This window comes from Amia ocellicauda, chromosome 3 (genome assembly GCF_036373705.1).
Source record: "Amia ocellicauda isolate fAmiCal2 chromosome 3, fAmiCal2.hap1, whole genome shotgun sequence".
NCBI lineage: Eukaryota > Metazoa > Chordata > Actinopteri > Amiiformes > Amiidae > Amia > Amia ocellicauda.
The window spans coordinates 47,145,123-47,162,000 of record NC_089852.1 but is presented as its reverse complement, the minus strand read 5'-3'; the positions used below and the strand labels follow the sequence as shown (position 1 = coordinate 47,162,000).

Here is a 16,878-nt window from a genome sequence, read left to right as displayed (position 1 = left end):
CTGTGGGACCTTATATAGACAGGTGTGTGCCTTTCCAAATCATGTCCAATCAACTGAATTTACCACAGGTGGACTCCAATCAAGTTGTAGAAACATCTCAAGGATGATCAGTGGAAACAGGATGCACCTGAGTTCAATTTTGAGTGTCATGGCAAAGGCTGTGAATACTTATGTGCTTTTTTTGTTTTTTATTTTTAATAAATTTGCAAAGATTTCAAACAAACTTCTTTCACGTTGTCATTATGGGGTATGGTTTGTAGAATTTTGAGGAAAATAATGAATTTAATCCATTTAGGAATAAGGCTGTAACATAACAAAACGTGGAAAAAGTGAAGTGCTGTGAATACTTTCCAGATGCACTATATATATATATATATATATATATATATATATATATATATACTCATAAGGTATTATAGTGTCAGAAAAATGTTTAACATGCTGCCACACATTGGTCAGGATTTTCTGGAAATGACAGGTGTGGTGAGGGTTATTGCTTCATTATTTCAAAAATAATGGCTGCATTCAGGATAGCTTGCTGATCACTCTGTGGAGCGAGGTGGCTTCTCCTCTGGGTTTCTCCATGGTAATGTGCCTTGGGGTTTCAAACATGGCATTAATTAAGCTACTGGAGGGACAGGTTTAAGCATGCTCCCAAGGAAATAGATATAAGATGAGCGGTTGTGAAAGGCGATGGTTAGCACACCTGCCAGAAACCACTCTCGGCACAAGTCAGTACTGGTTTAGGATTGACTTAGGACTGGACACAGGTAGAGAGATGCACCCATTGATATACCTGAGATGTCTGTTCTGTCTTTGATGAATGGGAGAAGCAAGTTAGAATCTTTATTTCCCTGTTAGGGAGAGCGTTTCCATTCATGGTTATTGACATGGGCTTTTTTTATTTCTTTATTTTATTATCTGAATCAACCACTTGCTTACAAACATTTATGTTGACAGAAATGGGGAACAGTAGCAGAAGGCAGTGAAAAACTACTCCTCAGCTGTCTCGCTTCAAGGCCAACTTCAAGTTTATTCCTCTCACCTTCAGTAGCTAGATTGTGTCATGGGACTCCTCCTTACTCACTGATTGGATACATGCCCAGGTTCAATCACATGTTATTGCAAGAAAGTGGAGTAGAACTTGATAGCTTATGATCAGATGCAGTCCAATTCAGGCTGATTGCATGGTGTCATAATGGTTGGATCCATGCAATCTGCAATCACATGGAAATTGCATAGTGTTCCATAACCTTTACAGTCTGAAGCCTTTTCCAGCATTCTGGAGAGGGAAAAAGTCATGGAATGCTGGGGTTTTGTATCGGAGAGCTGATTGCACACTAGTGAAGCATTGTGAAATAACTGGGCATTATTTCAACTGTCACAGTTGTCAGATGATAGAAAAACATGTTAGATCTATGGTTTTATTTAGCTTTTCAATATGTCATCTCAAGCGCTGGACAGTGTGAAAGCTAATATTATGGAAAGACACCTTTTCCTATTTTGACATATTGGCTTCATTTGTTATTATATAACGATTTCACTCTAGCAAGAACACAGGAATACTTCGTTGATCTGGCCATTCATCTTGTTTGGACTGGTGGACCGTAAATCACAAGGTAACGGGCCTCCTGGAAACGGTGAGTCCTCGGTTTATGAAAACGCTAAAAGTGCAATTTATAATGGCAGGTGCAATTTTTGGTAAAACAAACTGTAAAGGCAGGCATAACTAGGAGATAATGTGGAACATCTGTAGAGGGGCTTTGGAATGTTTGGAACCTGCAGGAGAGTGGAAGAGGAATGGGGAATATTGAGACCAAGACAATGGAATCGCCGGAATGTTTTGCAAATTAGCGGTGTGTGTTTGAGGTGGAATTCAGTCCAGGAGCATCGTCAGTCTGCATGAGGAACCTGCCCCACCACAATATCTTGGCATCTCTCGAGACATTGCCTTGCTGGTGAGAGACAGCCAAAAGCCAGTCAAAGTTGAATGATTGTGCGCTAGATAATTTTACTGTTCGTTGTATGTCATTAAAACCTGGGTATATCATATATACAGCCAAAATACAATAATAATATAAATCTCTTACAAAAACTGGTAGGACAAAAATAAAAATGTCCATTTATACAACACAATCACAAACCCCTTTGGTTTAAGGTCTTTTCTCACATATCCAGGATGTCTCATTAAATGAAGCATTGTTGTTTAATCTTTTGGTGTTTAACTTATGAAGCAACAACCTTGGGTCTTGTGTTTTCAATTAATATTGTTGCACTAGTGTTTTCCCATCTGGCCAAAGGCAAATGGATATAGAATGTAAACAACACCATATGTTAATTGTTTGACAGTAGGTCTGGGACAGCTGAAACAGGCTGTTAAATTTCAATATAAAGTTACCTTGTTTTCATCTCTGTGTTTGATAGTCTTAGCCATATATTATGAGATTCAGCTTTCTGTCAGAAGTAGCATCCCTGTTTGTAACACTGCGGAGGGGGTGACAAGCTGTAATGGAAGAATTTGCTGGCTCCAAAGTCCTGCTATTTGCATAAGATTAAGGTTTGTCTGACAAACTCTTTCTCCGTGCCGACTTGAGTGGGTGTCCTGCTTTAATGTATAGTTACAGCAGTATTCATATGGGAGAATACATCAACACAAACATCTTCCTGGTTGTTCAGCAGCCAGAATAACAAACCATCTTTTCTTGGCATTAAAATAGAAGAAGAATTCTTTACTGGATGCATGCAGTCGGTCTCTTCCTGGGTTATACTTCTTTCAACAAGTCAGTGCTCTGTATTCGTAAACTACAGCAAGTCTTGTGTAAATTGCACCTTCAGAAGCTCATAAGAGAATTCCAAGCAGTCCAAGATGGCCACAAGTTAGCTGGGAATGACACACAGTATACACAACGGCCCTGTTTACTGGAAACCTTCAGAGGTCTTTCTTTATTTATCTCCTCACTCCAAAGACTCAACCAAACAGGGTGAAAACATGTTAATTACTGCTTGACAAATCTTTGGCCTTGTGCAGAGATATGTTTCGGTGGCACCATTTCTTCTCAACCTGCTTAGTTTATGCAATTTGGCTGACAACACTCACTATAATTTGTGACAGGCCAAACATGCAATGCAAAAAGAAGAGTAAATACCAGAGACACTTCAGTACTTACATGGCGCTGATTTGCCAGCACTCTCACAACGAAGCATTATGGCTGACCTTTGACTGCTCAGAAACATCTTGCACAATCCAAAGGTAATATTTGATGTCAGTGCTCTGAGCGTCTTTCCACTGGAAACCTCTAAAAAGGTCCAGATTGAATGTCAAATTTGAAAGTGAGGGCAGAACACGTATTTGTGCTACTTGTAATAACTGCAACCAAACTTGAGGCCCTTCAGTCAGAGACCACAGTTTGTTGATTTGTAAGTGCCATAGCCATCTTGTCAGCATGCTGTCAGCAAGAGGTTGACCCTCTCTTGACCCTCTGAATGTGAACAAGATCCCAGGTTTTGAAGCCAAGTCTGTGTTTTACAAAGCCATGATACGTTTGAAGGAGCAGGAAATCCTGGGAAGATATTCTTGGCTTGGCATTCTTAGTTGCAGGGCCTTGTTGAGAAACTACAAAAAGATCAATGCCCCAAATACACATGTACAGAGAAAGACCCTTTCAGAGTTTCATATCGCAAGACTGGAGAAGAAGAATATGAAAGCGAGAATCCATATATTTTTCTTATTCTTGGCCACTAATAGCAAAGTTGATACAGAGGACATCGATTTTTTTTTCGTTTACAATGTCAGAAGGTCCATCTGGACTATAAGACATCGCTTTAGTTTGCCATCTCTGAACTCATATGTTCAGAATGCATTTATAGATTATGTTCACACATATAGTGTTATATACCATGGTATTCTACGTCTTGTATCTTGCTTTGGATGAAAGTGTCTGCTAATACTTCATAATTATAATAGTGGGCATCTCTTTAAAAACAACGGCGGACAGAAGATTATTGAAATAATATCTACTTTAATTGCACTGAGTGGTAATTATCAGTCTAATTAGCACTAAACGTTTGCATTACTGTCAATGTTTTCTAAACATGGAAAGGTTACTCAATATCAAAATGCCCACCAGTGTGCTAAAACACAAATGTACACTGTAGTAAAGTAAAGACAAAACAAAACCTTTGAAGCTGACAGTAATAAGCTAAATTAAAATTAACTTATTTAATGGGTAGTAGACCCAAATTAATTTCCATTGTGTGTTGTATCAGTGATCAGATGCTATCAAAGTTTAAATGATTACATTCATTGTTGCTGAATCGTAATGCCAGATTTGTTTCTCTGCTCTTCATTTACTGATTGCCATTAAACCATTGATTGTGTGCTGCTGAGTGAGAGGTATTGAAGAGGTCTCCACCCTCATCGTCAACCATTTATGATCCCTGGCACGGATAGTTGCAAAGTGAGAGATAAATAGATTAGCATGATAGACTTTCTCCTGAGTATCAAGACCGAGGCCTAAAGGAGATTTTTAACCAGGTGATGGCTTTAGTCTATGCTGAAGTTATTCTGATATGACAAAACACATTGATAATAGAGTATGAAACATCAACACCTGTGACCTCATTTCCCTATTTGTTTTGTAAATATTAACCGCAAAATATTTTCTCTTATACACTGCCAGGCACTTTAGTCATGGATGGAACTGGTTAGAAGTAGCTCAATGCCATTATGGCTTTAGGTCAAAGTTGGTATCTTACTTAATATTCAGGGGTCCTAGATGGTACCAAGGGGGTAGGATAGCAAAGCAGAGAGACTGAAAAGCCACACCGCACAGGAGAGACTTTTCAAAAGTAGAGAGTTGGTGTATTACTTTTTGTACCTTGAGGAATGTACATTTCAAGTGCAAATTCTTCTTGCCTTCAGGGGAGTCATATTTTATTAAAAGAATGAACGACGGCAGCAGGAGAGAGGGGGGAAGGGGGATGGGGGGGTGTGAAAATATGTAACCTAACCTGCAGACATGAACAGATTTGCTTCTATCGGGACATTTGCTCAGTTTATTGCTGCAGCAGCAATGGGGAATGGAGAGACTGCTGACAGATTAGTTGTGGAGGACTGAAGCTCACACTCAGGCTGGATAAAGACAAATCACTGTAAGAATGAGCTAACAGAATGGGCACGTTAAGAAATAATAGGGAAATACAATCTCCTGTGAGGTTCATTTTGTTTGTTGTCTTAAAGTGGCTAGATGAGGATGTTTTGGCAGGCTATTAGCTCTAGGTATTGGAAGTCTTTGAGCAATACAACCCGCCCCAGTTTTTGCCATTTGAGTTACATCAATAGCCTGCATAATGGCTGCAGGGTCTAATAAATCTGTAGATGTAGCGATAACATATCTGAAAATAAACCATTAACAAGCAAATTCCAGACAGGTATTATGTGTGGAAGGAACCTGAATGTGGTAATTGTTTGACTTTATTTGGGGGCGAGGGGGAGACTGCTTTACTGATCAAATAAATTCAGACCAGTCGAGTCGATCATCTTGACACCAGTTACTCTTGGAGACATATTTGAAAGCCCTGGGTCATCACTGATTACTTGAATGATGTTTGCTGAGATTGATGTACTTCCAATATTATCTCTTGTTCGACAACCTTATAATCCCATCGACACATGTGTCTCTGCACAGTAAAATAAATAAAACTAAGAAGCAATAGTTGAACTCCGATGCCAACAGCTTCCAAGTATCTAGAAACAAACATAAGAACTAATCAGAGGACATTTCCAGCTACTTTAATCCAGGGGATTGGTGCCCTCATCCAAGTATCTGTCTGGCTTCAACAATTAACTGGACTCCTTGAATCACTGGGCTGCAAATAGGGGAACCAGTGATTAACCAGTAGAAGATCAGTAATTATCAATACAGTGTTATTGCTCTCATCAAACACTTGGGCAGTGCTGGTTGTCCGGGTCTACCTTGGGATTCGGTTCTGTCTGGAAGCTCTTGAAGGTCTGTGTTTTGTTGGGAATAAACCATCTCAGTGCTAACTTTACTATCCCGCTATCCTCCAAGAGTTCCCAGCTAAAAGAGAAGGAAATGATAATTTCAATATGCCAGGAAAAGAAAAACACTGATAACCTTTTAAGCTTTCATTACCAGCACTTAACGGGACTCTCATAGGATTACTTATGCAATCTGAAATCATTCATTTCTCTGGCCCAGGCATGCTTGCCACCCCCTGCAGTTTTCTTTGGCCCTGTTCCCAAATCTCAAGTCCAATCTTTAAATTTCTATCGGAGGGATCTCTGCCTTGTCAAGCGGAGAGGATAAACCACTCCTTGTAACACTTGTTGCTACTGAGCCCCAATGTAAACCCTGCACAACCCTATATATCGCCTATTACCTCTCTCTTTTCTCACTCGATCGGAGTTTGTTCTTTTGGATATTACAATATAACAACATTGTGTGGATTTGTATGCATTTCATAATATACTGTATTGCTTTGAACTCCAGTTTGTAACTCTTAACTTGATGGCTTATCCTTTACATTGGCAAATTTTTCTTCATCTTATTGTGGTTACTTTTTAGTTTACTAGGTCTCAAAGAAGCATGCTTTCTTAGAAGATATACCTGGGCCCTACTCTTGTGCATATATTATTCCCACATTTCTGTTTCAGTATGTGCTACTATAGCTACTGCTACTATAGATTTCCTGAATGGGAACAATTTAATTATATTTTTGTAATTTTAACCTACACTATTATTGAGACACCAAGTTGAAGATCATTTTTAGAATGCAATCAATGAGATGGTCAACCAGTCTAGGTGTTTAACTATGCACTTTTCACTCCTTTTAGCCAGATCTTCATTCATTTGTTGTTGGGAGCTCTCACTGCTTAGGAACTTCCTACCTTCAGTCAATACTTGTAAAATCTCAGCCCTCTGAGCTGAATAAAGAACCTGAGCTCAGTGTTTGTTTTCTAAATGCAGGTTTCTTCCATCACTGTCTTCCTCTGCTGTCAGTGTGGTGGTGACAGCATGCTCACATTCCCTGGAATCCTATTGTAAAAGGGAAACAGTCAAAGATTTGTGGATGTGTGCATCTAAGTGGCAGGGCTGTATTGTGCCTGACTTCTTAACCGCTGCCTGGTCTGTGTGCTGTTGCCATCAAAAATGCAGGGGGCTATCTTTATATCCACAAACGAGCCTGTTTTTCAATAAGCAGACACTCCGGGCCTATTTTTTCCTCAGCTACAGCCATGTATAGGGAGGGATGTGTCCACTTTCATAGTTAGTAGAGCGTTTACCATCCCAGCTGAAATAAGCCATCTGTTTAGATAAAGACTGCCATTCACAGGACTGGGTGAATTGTCCAGTGTGTTCCCTAAACAGCTGTACCAATGTGTTTCAGTCTAGCTAGTATGACATTTTTGTAAAACATGATTAAGAAAGCATTTCTGAATTCGATTTTAAATACATGGGCCTTAAAAAGGGATTGGATTTGACCAGAATGCAATGCAACTACCTCCCATCTTCCTTTTCTGGATTCTAGCTTTGCCTTTCCATTTTGATTAATGGAAACTACAGATAAGAAGTTTTGGCAGAGAAAAGAAAAGGGAAAATCCTGTTTAAAGAATGGCCTAGTGTAACATTTATGAAGTCCCTGTTAGATCTGACAATGAAAAATAGCGATTCATTGTAATCAGTTAACAGCTTGAGGAAGATCTATATGCAACAGAGAAGGTTTTGTTATTTTACTATTTGGTGAATGCATAAAGCATTGTACTTTTGCTTAATTCTATGTAAATACATTTGTTTAGTACAGCTAATTATTTATTTTTCTGACTCACAAACACCTTCAGTAAAAGTGAAGTGTGATTCACCTCATGCTGCAGGAAAAACATATCACCCCACCACACAAAGGACACCTTATAACTCTCGTCTTTTAATCAGATTGTATTGAAATCGAATTATCGATCTCTCTAGATTTGGGGTTCCTTCCTCATAGTTATAGCAATGCCTTATATTCTCAGATTTAAGACTTTAAGCTTTTTATTTCCACTTGAAAGTGAGGGAGTCGGGGTGGAAGCTGTTATATGTTTGATACCAGATGAATGTGCTCATTCACACTGTCATAAAGGCAATAGCACTGCAAACACTGATATCCAGCAAGGACATCAAAAGACTGCATTCAGTTCAATAGAACCTCTCAGAGCAGAAAAATAATTTAATCTTAAGCATACTTCCCCACTATCTAAGTGATAGTATAAAAGTGGCCTTTTTGTTTCTAGTTTGCCCTGACAATGCACTACACTATTCTTACTTAAAGAAGTGTTTCTGCAGCTGATGAAGCTATATATAAAACTATCTAAGATTCAGCCCAAAACCATATTTCCGAAGCAGGTCACCATTGCTGCTTCAGGCTCCCGTGGCAGGATGGATCTTAGAGAAGATGTAATGAAGATGGAATCTTAGACCAATTGCTCTATCTTTTTATGTAATTGCTGAATATCTCCCATCGAATGACAGTTGGGTAGAATCTGCAAATATTTGCAAGCTTAAGCATGGTATAGCAGTGAAAATGTACTGCAATTTAATTATCACTGCAATAAGTATCTCACATTGCAGCATACATACAATTCCGCTATATCTATAGGCAATATCCATTGAATTCTGCCTTTGGATAACTATTTCCTAAGCTTGCAAAGCATAGGATCCTCTCTGTAACTGTCTACAGAGGGTTCATATGAATATTTACCCCCCCAAGTCTTTCTGTAAAAGAATGCATTTTTATAATCTGCAAGTAGTGACACTATTTCCTGTCAAGACTATATATTAAGCTATAATGAATTATGAATTGGTTCAAAGGAAAGCAACCATGTTGATTCCTGGTCTTAATGTGTTGTCCTACACACAAAGCTTGAGGGAACTAAATCCCTTTAGTCTAAAGAATTACCAAGGGATTTGATAGAAGTATTGAAGGTGATAAGTAATTGTATAGTAATCGAGATATAAACCCAATTGATAAGAGGATACAAGTGGAAATTAATAGGCAATGCTTTTAAGATTGATTTCCAAGAGGCAACCCCTCATTTGTAATCTTTCTTACATTTTTCTATGACCTACTAAACCTCCAGTGTAGTGTAAAGCTTCTTGTGGAAGAGGTCTTGATGTTCAATTCAAACTTGAGGGAAGTTGTAAAAGGCTCAGAACTCTTCTAGGTACAAATGGAAGTTGATATAACATGTACTGACAGAAATATGGAGAAGTGGGTCTTTTGTCTTCGTGGTGTACATTTAAATGTGAAGGCTGTCCAGCATAGAGGTCAAACTAAGTAACAAACCATATCTGACTGCTCAGCCCCAAATCCCTGCATTGTGCAAAGGGACTGGCGCCTGCTTCACAGAATGATGTGTGGGAACCACTAAAACAATTATGCAAAAATAAAAACTCGATTCAGTGCCTCTGAGGGGAAGATGAGCCAAGTGTGTCCTATGATTGGTAATTGAGTTCGCCCGTAGTGTCAATCTTAAAGGTCAGCAAAAGTCCACATTCTGTAATGTCATCATCGCTTCCTCACAGTGCACGAGAAAAGTGTCTAGAAATCATCCTTTTCAGGTCTAAAGCTATGACTGACATGTATAATGTGAACCAGAATTCAGTTCAAAATCATGCTTCTCATGCACGTCTTCCAAAATGAAAACCGGGTTCTTCACCAGTGGGGCTTTAGAAACCTTATCTTTCAGACTATGAGAACCGACCAAAGTGCAAAGAGTTTTTTATACTTCCGAAATATCATATCTGTATAGAGCACAGAGTTTTCCCTGCCTAACCGTGACTGAAAATTCGATATTTGAATAATCAATACACATTCATACAGAGGTGAGATGAGCACCTAATTCTGGAATCCATATACATCTATAGGCAGAACGATTAGAGCAAACAACGCTCTCAATGCATGCTGCTGTTTAATGCTTCACGTAAGATTTACAATGTAAAAAAGTGGCCAAGGTGCAAGTTAAACATATTGTGCAGCTCCCTATCCTGATAAAACATACTGTTCAAACCTTTAATTTCAGAATCTTGTTTGCTTAACTGTTCAACTAAATTGCATCTGAGATTCAATGAAGCATGCACCAATCCCCGGCATGTCATAATAGCTATCTTCTGTTTGTTAATTAGTGAAACCTTGTTGGTTACTGAATGGCCGCTTAAATAAAGAGAAGCTGAAGCTTATTTATTTGAATCAATACAATCAATACAATATTTGGAAGAGCTCTAGTATTTCACCTGATTATTCACATGTAAAAATGGGAAACAAATCAGGAACTGTGATAGCTTATTCTTCCTGCTGTTGAAGATAGTGACTGTCTGGAATCCTGTAAATTTGAAGATAACTACAACAGTATTAATTGGGAGAAAACAGTAATGATTGAGATGGTTGTCAATAATGCAGGAATACTAAAAGAGTGTTTAATTGGTAGGTATTAAATAAATCAAATGTCAAGACTATTAGAAGGAATGCATTGCATTTATATTTATATTTTTGAAAATTATATATTTTCCCTTTCCCTCTGTGGATAGGTTTATGTTATCAAATTCTGCCTTTTTGTTTGGCCTTAACTTTTAACATGGAATAGGGGCTTGAAAATGTATACATTTGACAGAAAGATATATATTTTTTAAACAAAATGATGCCTGAAGAAACCCACCGTTTGTTTATGAGAACAGAAATGTTTTACAAAGCTCCTCTCTTGGGCTGACACATTCTTATCTTTCACTAAGTATGGCCCGAAGACTTTTTTTTTTCTTTTTTCCCTTCAATGTGAGACGGGAGAATGCTGTGAGTAGGCGAAAGGGGGTGTTCTGAGGGGAGGGTTTTTATTTGTTATAGCTTTTTTGTACCTGAGCCTGGAGCACATGAGAACTATTGGGGTAACAAGTGAAATCACACTGGTGACAATCCCTGCCAAAGTAACTCTGAAAGGGTAAATAATCCCGTGCGGCAATAACTCACTGGCACGGACAGTAGCAGCCTCAGTCTGATCAAGATTGAGCCTTGAGATTGACAGCAGGGGCTCCAGGTGATGAAACGCAGCCGGCCAAGGGCTTTCCGTGCCACACAGCACATGAGCGTACTCTGTGTTTATAGGTTAGCCTGTTGTCCCTGGAACAAGAGTCTCCTCCTTCCCCCCTGCCTCTATCGCTCTCTTTCTGTCTTTCATGCACCACCCCGCCCTCCCCTTTCACAGGGCACACACACACACTTACACATATTCTGAATGGTTTGCTCATTCTGTGGCCTCCAGGGATTCTGACACATACTTCTGATGACAGGGCTCTCTTACAGTAGGAAAGCTGCTCGAAATGCTTCATACAGGAGACGCGCGGCACTGCTTTGACAGAGAATTTTTTCCTTCCTCCTCTTGCTCCTTGGTGACAGTCGGAGTTGTAAGCAGAACATTCTTTTGGACTAGTGGCTCACAATGAAAAAGAAAGCATTGCGTGAAAGAAACCGCTGAAAATATTCCAGATAACAGGTATTTTGTCTTTTCATTTTTCCAAACCTTTTTCTTTTCTTTTTCACTCCAGCTCTAAGGTCTCACTAGCTTGTCCCCACAGGTGTTTGTGGTCTACAAACTTTCGATATTTCTGTGATAGTTGTGGTTGTGTAGAAATTGATGTTGGTTTTAAGATACTGTACCTGTATTTTCTTGGTGTTATTTTGAACTGTAAGTAGATCTAGGAACGGCTACACATAATAGGCAAAAGATTGTTGAGTGAAATTTTAGCCAAAGTCTAAGCAATATATGAGAATAGGAGTAGAGTATGTCTATGAAGTCTATGAATATTTAATTCACTGGTGCTTTAAAGGTAGAATGCATTGCTCCTGGTCATTTAAAAAATACTTGGGGGGGGGTCTTTTTGTTTGTCCCTTCAATTTAGAAAGCCTACAGGACAGTTTGGGCTAAACATTTATGTAAAAAATTGACAATCCTTTCCACATTTCAGTAACAACATATTATATGTAACTGAAAGAGTAAAATGTGTTTTAAATGCTTATTGGTTGCTGTGAAACAAACCATGCATTGCAAACCTAGGAACATTTTCAATTGTTTAAAAGGTATAGACATGTCTATGTATCTGCCTTTAATATATTTTTAACTGTAGGTATGTGGATGAGTGTTTAACTTTGGTTAAGAAGCATAGTTGGTTACCTCATAGCTTTTTATAAACCATGTGGTTGGAATCATAATTTCTGTTTAAAGGGTTATGTTTTTTTTTTTAAGCTTACTTTTAAAGCTCTGGTTCTCCAAATAATGTATATTTTCTTGCATTAGAATATGTTAAATAGTAAAAGAGAGAGGTGAAAATCAGGGATTCACAATACATCAGTACATACATACATAGATATATTTATCTTCATGAAAATAAGTGTAATAGATTGGATTTATTTATGTATTATGTTTCATTGGACTAAAAGACTAGTACATCTGATTTTCACATCCTGACTTCCTCTCTGCCTTTTTATATGGAGGCATCCATTATTCACGTCTCAAACAGGGGGCCCCCCTTTCACAGCTGATTAAAATAGAGGTCCATCGAAACAGTCTGACAACATCTAATGTCTGTCACAGTTCTTATCTAGTTTCTATCGGAGAGGGGCTCCCCCTGATCCTGCTGAAGAAACCACAAAACCAGCAAGAAGTAACAAACTGTGTGATTTTCAACAGAGGCTAAAGGAGAAGGTGGCTGCAATGTAATTTCTAAAACATCAGGTTACTTCATAAATGTGTTTCAAATAGTTCCTCTAAAATGCCTCATGCCTCCTGTCTGTGCCTTGAAAATTATAACTGCAGTGGTTTTGATTGCACAAATCTGGCTTTTAAAATCTTTAACCCTTTTGAAAACCCTGTCTTTTTGATTATGCATCTCAGTATTTAAGTTTCTGTTAAGTTTCCTTAAAAACTAAAAAACTAAAAGCAGCTTTTCACAAAGAAGACACTTAGTTTATATTTAAACAGACCTAAATATGCACCTTTCTTCCTGCTATAGTGTCATTGTATAATTTGGACAAATTACAAAGCTAAGTGTACACTGCTGGTAAGTACAGAATGTTTATTAATTTTATCCATGAAGTCTGAGTTTAAAATCCAGGAACATCCACCAAGCTTTTCTTTTAGTATGCTGCGTTAACTGTTGTAATAACCACAGCAGGAAGTCTATTAACACTTGTGAGGTTTTAGCATTGGGTTCACTCATGTTATAAAGGAATGCACAAAAATCTGCAATTATGTATCATGTGTTAACATTTAAGTGCCTACCACAAATATGTATTTATTTATATATTTATGTGGCTGAAGCCTTCATCCAAGGTGATTTAAAAAATATTCTGCTGTTATACTTTGAATGGAAACAGTGCAGCAGTTTCAAAGTGGAGAATGGTTGAACATAACTCAAAACAGAACACAACATATTGCAGTAAGTCATACAGGGAAGTGATTTAATCGAAGGAGCATAATACAATATGCATGTAGAACAACCAATAATCAAATTTAGATGTCTTTGTGGTCCATTGTAGTCACTGTCAAAACTGATGTACTTGTAACAACAAATTATAGGTTTTAATAATTTATTTGAGCACAAATAAAATGTGAGCGCAGTATAAATGTTCTCTGTTAATTATTTTGTGTTTGCTTTGTTAACCTTTAATTCAGAAATTCATATGCATGTTATAATCCATTGCTGATTAGTTTTTTGAATGATTCATTATTGCAGAGACTTTTATTATTATTTTTGTATTATTATTTCTTGGCAGATACCATTATCCAGGGCGACTTACAACATAAGTTAGTAGGAGATATTCCTTACACAGTGGGGAAAGGAACACATTTTTTCTTATCAAGGTCAAAACATATTATGCGTGCAGGTGTGATTTTTCCCCTTGTTTCTATGTACTCAGGCAACTGAACTAAAAATGTGATTTCTCAACTTGGATACATGACATGATAAATGTACAGGTGCACTGGGAAAATCCCCCATTTGTCAGGGAAAGTGACATGTTGACTTACTTTTTTGCCTTTTACACATCAGCTTTCAGAGTTTAATGCACTCAAATATGGCATTTGATTTTTCATCATGAATTTGCCTCTTAAAGAAATCTAAAACTGCAAACTACGCACTGCATTGTGAACAGTGGCGTAAATCATACAGAGGGGAGATGCACAAATTAAGAAGTCTTCAACAACTCCCTTTTAAAGCAATCATCTCTCAGGATGTCATGAAAAAGTCTTTGCAACTTTTTGCATCTGTTTGCATTTAGTTCGCCCAATAAACAGTCTGTAAGAAGGACTTCAGTGAGCACAAAAAGATAGATAGGTGGTTCCTTTTGTGCCCTTCAAAATGATGAAAGAACAGTGAAGGAATGCATCGGTTTACCCATTTGAAGGGGGTGATTTAAAGCCGTATAAATGTGGGTTTTTAAAGCCCAGGTTAATGACGGGGTGAGTGGGTTTTAAACACTGTACACTTGGAACATTTTTGTGCCTGATGAATAGTGCAGGTAGTTGTAAATCAATGACCAGTGCCGTAGCTGAGGATTCTTACATTCAGTGAAACCAGGGAGATCGTGTCTGAAACAGATCCAGACTTGAAGATGCAGACCTGAGCCAGATGGTAAACCTCAGCGCCCTCTTCATTGTCCTTTGAGTTCTGCAGTAGCGGACAGGGGTGGGGGTGGGGGGGGTTGTTTCCACTTCAATCACATTGCAGCGGCCCCATTTGAAGTGAGAGAACAAAAACCGTTGTGATGTAGGGGGAGAAATTCCTTGTGTTGTCTGAGAAAAAACGTGGCTTGTTCTGAAGTGGATGTGTGTTCTCGGTGCCGAACGAAATGTGTTGAAGCTCTTGAAAACTCTTTTAAAAGGCTTTCCATCACTTCTGTAGCTTGCCTGCCCCACTCAAACACTAACTGCCTCCATGACAATACCTTGGTTGTATTAAAGGTATCAAACAAAGTCCATGAAAGAACCTGCAAATATTTCATACGCACCATTCAAATACTGTTAGCAGTCTTTGAAATTGACACTTCTTCCAGAAGTAATTGTTCCGTGTCTCATCCTGGTCCCTTTTGTAAATGTTGTGTGTATTTTTTATTAATTCAGGTCAAGTGCTGAACTGGTGACATCAAAGTAACCCCTCCACCCCACCCCCTGGACAATGAAAGTTCTTGATGGTGTGCACAGCCATTACAATGTTAGGAGACCTTTGGACTTGACCTGTGAAAAAGATGGCTGACCCAAGGCTCTGTGCCAGAGAGCTGTGGATTCACCCATTGTTGGCCGACAAGTTTTAGAAGACGGGATGGAAGCCCCATCCCTTCAGGAGGACCTGCTGGTGTCGTCTCCAATGGCCTTCACCCTGAGGGAAGGCTCTGGGGGGAACAGGGTGGACCCTATCCCTGCTGCCTCCAAAAGTAAAACCACAACCCAGGAATATGCCACTCAGTGCAACGTCTTTCACCCACCAGGCATTGAGGCGCTGGATCACGTTGTTGGGGTTTTAAATCAGAAAAACCTGGAGCTGGAAGAAAGGGAAGAGGAAAGTGAAGGAGGCACAGATGAGGACAACTGCAGCTATGGAGTCCTGCTACCTTTGGTGAACTGTGAAGAGCAGCAGGACTACACCTCTATCCCTGAAAGGAGTGGCTCTCCGGGACAAGACTTCTGGGCTAGAGTGGGAGAGCAGCCCAGGATTGTCAAGCACAAGCCCAGCTCCATCACCTTCTCCAGCTATGAGTACCCCAGCAGCTGCCTCTCCAGCACCAGTAACGAGCTCTTCATCAACGAAGGCTCGGATGCCAGCTCTTCTTCCTCGCAGGATGAGAACGACGATGACAATGATGATGTTTTCCCTGAGCTCCCTCAGTACAGAGAGTTTCTCATCAGCAGACGCCGGCGGTCAGCGGGCCGTGGCAGGGAGAAGAAGAATGGGGCAAAGAGGTCTCCCGATGGCCCCCACACAGAGACCTTGGAAAACCTGGATTTAGGTGGCTATGGCAGCTACGACACCGAAGAACACAGTGTCTCTGAGGTAAGAACTCCAGCGTCTCGGACTATTTGTACCAATGAGTTTGCGAATGTTCCATTAAAGCCCACCTAGGCAGGATACTCAGACCCTGTTACTTCGAATTACACAATGACCGCTTTGTTAATAGTGCAGAATGATGAACTAAGATAGTCTTCAGATTTGTACTGCAGTAGAAGCTTTCTCTGACTCACCGTCTTTTTTCCAGAAATGCCCTGATTTTGTAGTATGTACATATAAAATGAATGCCCCATTGCATTTATTTATAGGACAGGTTCATCTTAAATCATACAATTTTAGTGAGAGGGACCAAATATATGACATTAAATGATGTATGTGCTTCTCAGTTCTGCATAGCTCTTTAAAATGCTGCCTACTCTCACACTGTTTAGTTCCTCGTATTTTACTTGCAGAGCATCAGCCATTTAAAATGTATTTTTTCTTCGACCATATGTTACATATGTTGTTGATTGATTAGTTCCAAGCACACTCCTTTAATGCATTTTAACTTAAAGTTCGCTAATCAATGTCCATTTCAAGTTTTTTTTTTTTCAATATGGTAGTTTTTTGATAAAGTAAGCTGTGGGGCCTTTAGATATTGAAAGTGCTGTTCCGTTTAAAGAGGACACACGTTTGTCAAACAAATCAAACAAAGTGGATATGTGACGGGTTTCCAACCTCTTTCTGACCCCATGTGAGACCTCCTAATGACCTTGCAAGTCCCTCCCGCAGTACCACTTTGTGAGAAACAAAAAAGGTTGTTCCACCTTTTTTCCTGTCTGTCTATCTGTCT

General features: G+C 39.1%; 1 protein-coding gene across 1 annotated transcript in view; it reads left to right on the top strand.

Annotated features, from left to right (window-relative positions):
* Positions 1-11,272: 11,272 nt before the first annotated feature.
* Positions 11,273-16,878, top strand: part of stard13b (StAR related lipid transfer domain containing 13b) — a 117,831-nt gene continuing 112,225 nt past the window's right edge. Inside the window, exons 1-2 of the mRNA XM_066699749.1 lie at positions 11,273-11,539; positions 15,164-16,091. Coding sequence (XP_066555846.1) covers positions 15,363-16,091 — 729 coding nt within the window. The 5' untranslated portion in view covers positions 11,273-11,539; positions 15,164-15,362. The remainder of the gene's footprint in view (positions 11,540-15,163; positions 16,092-16,878) is intronic.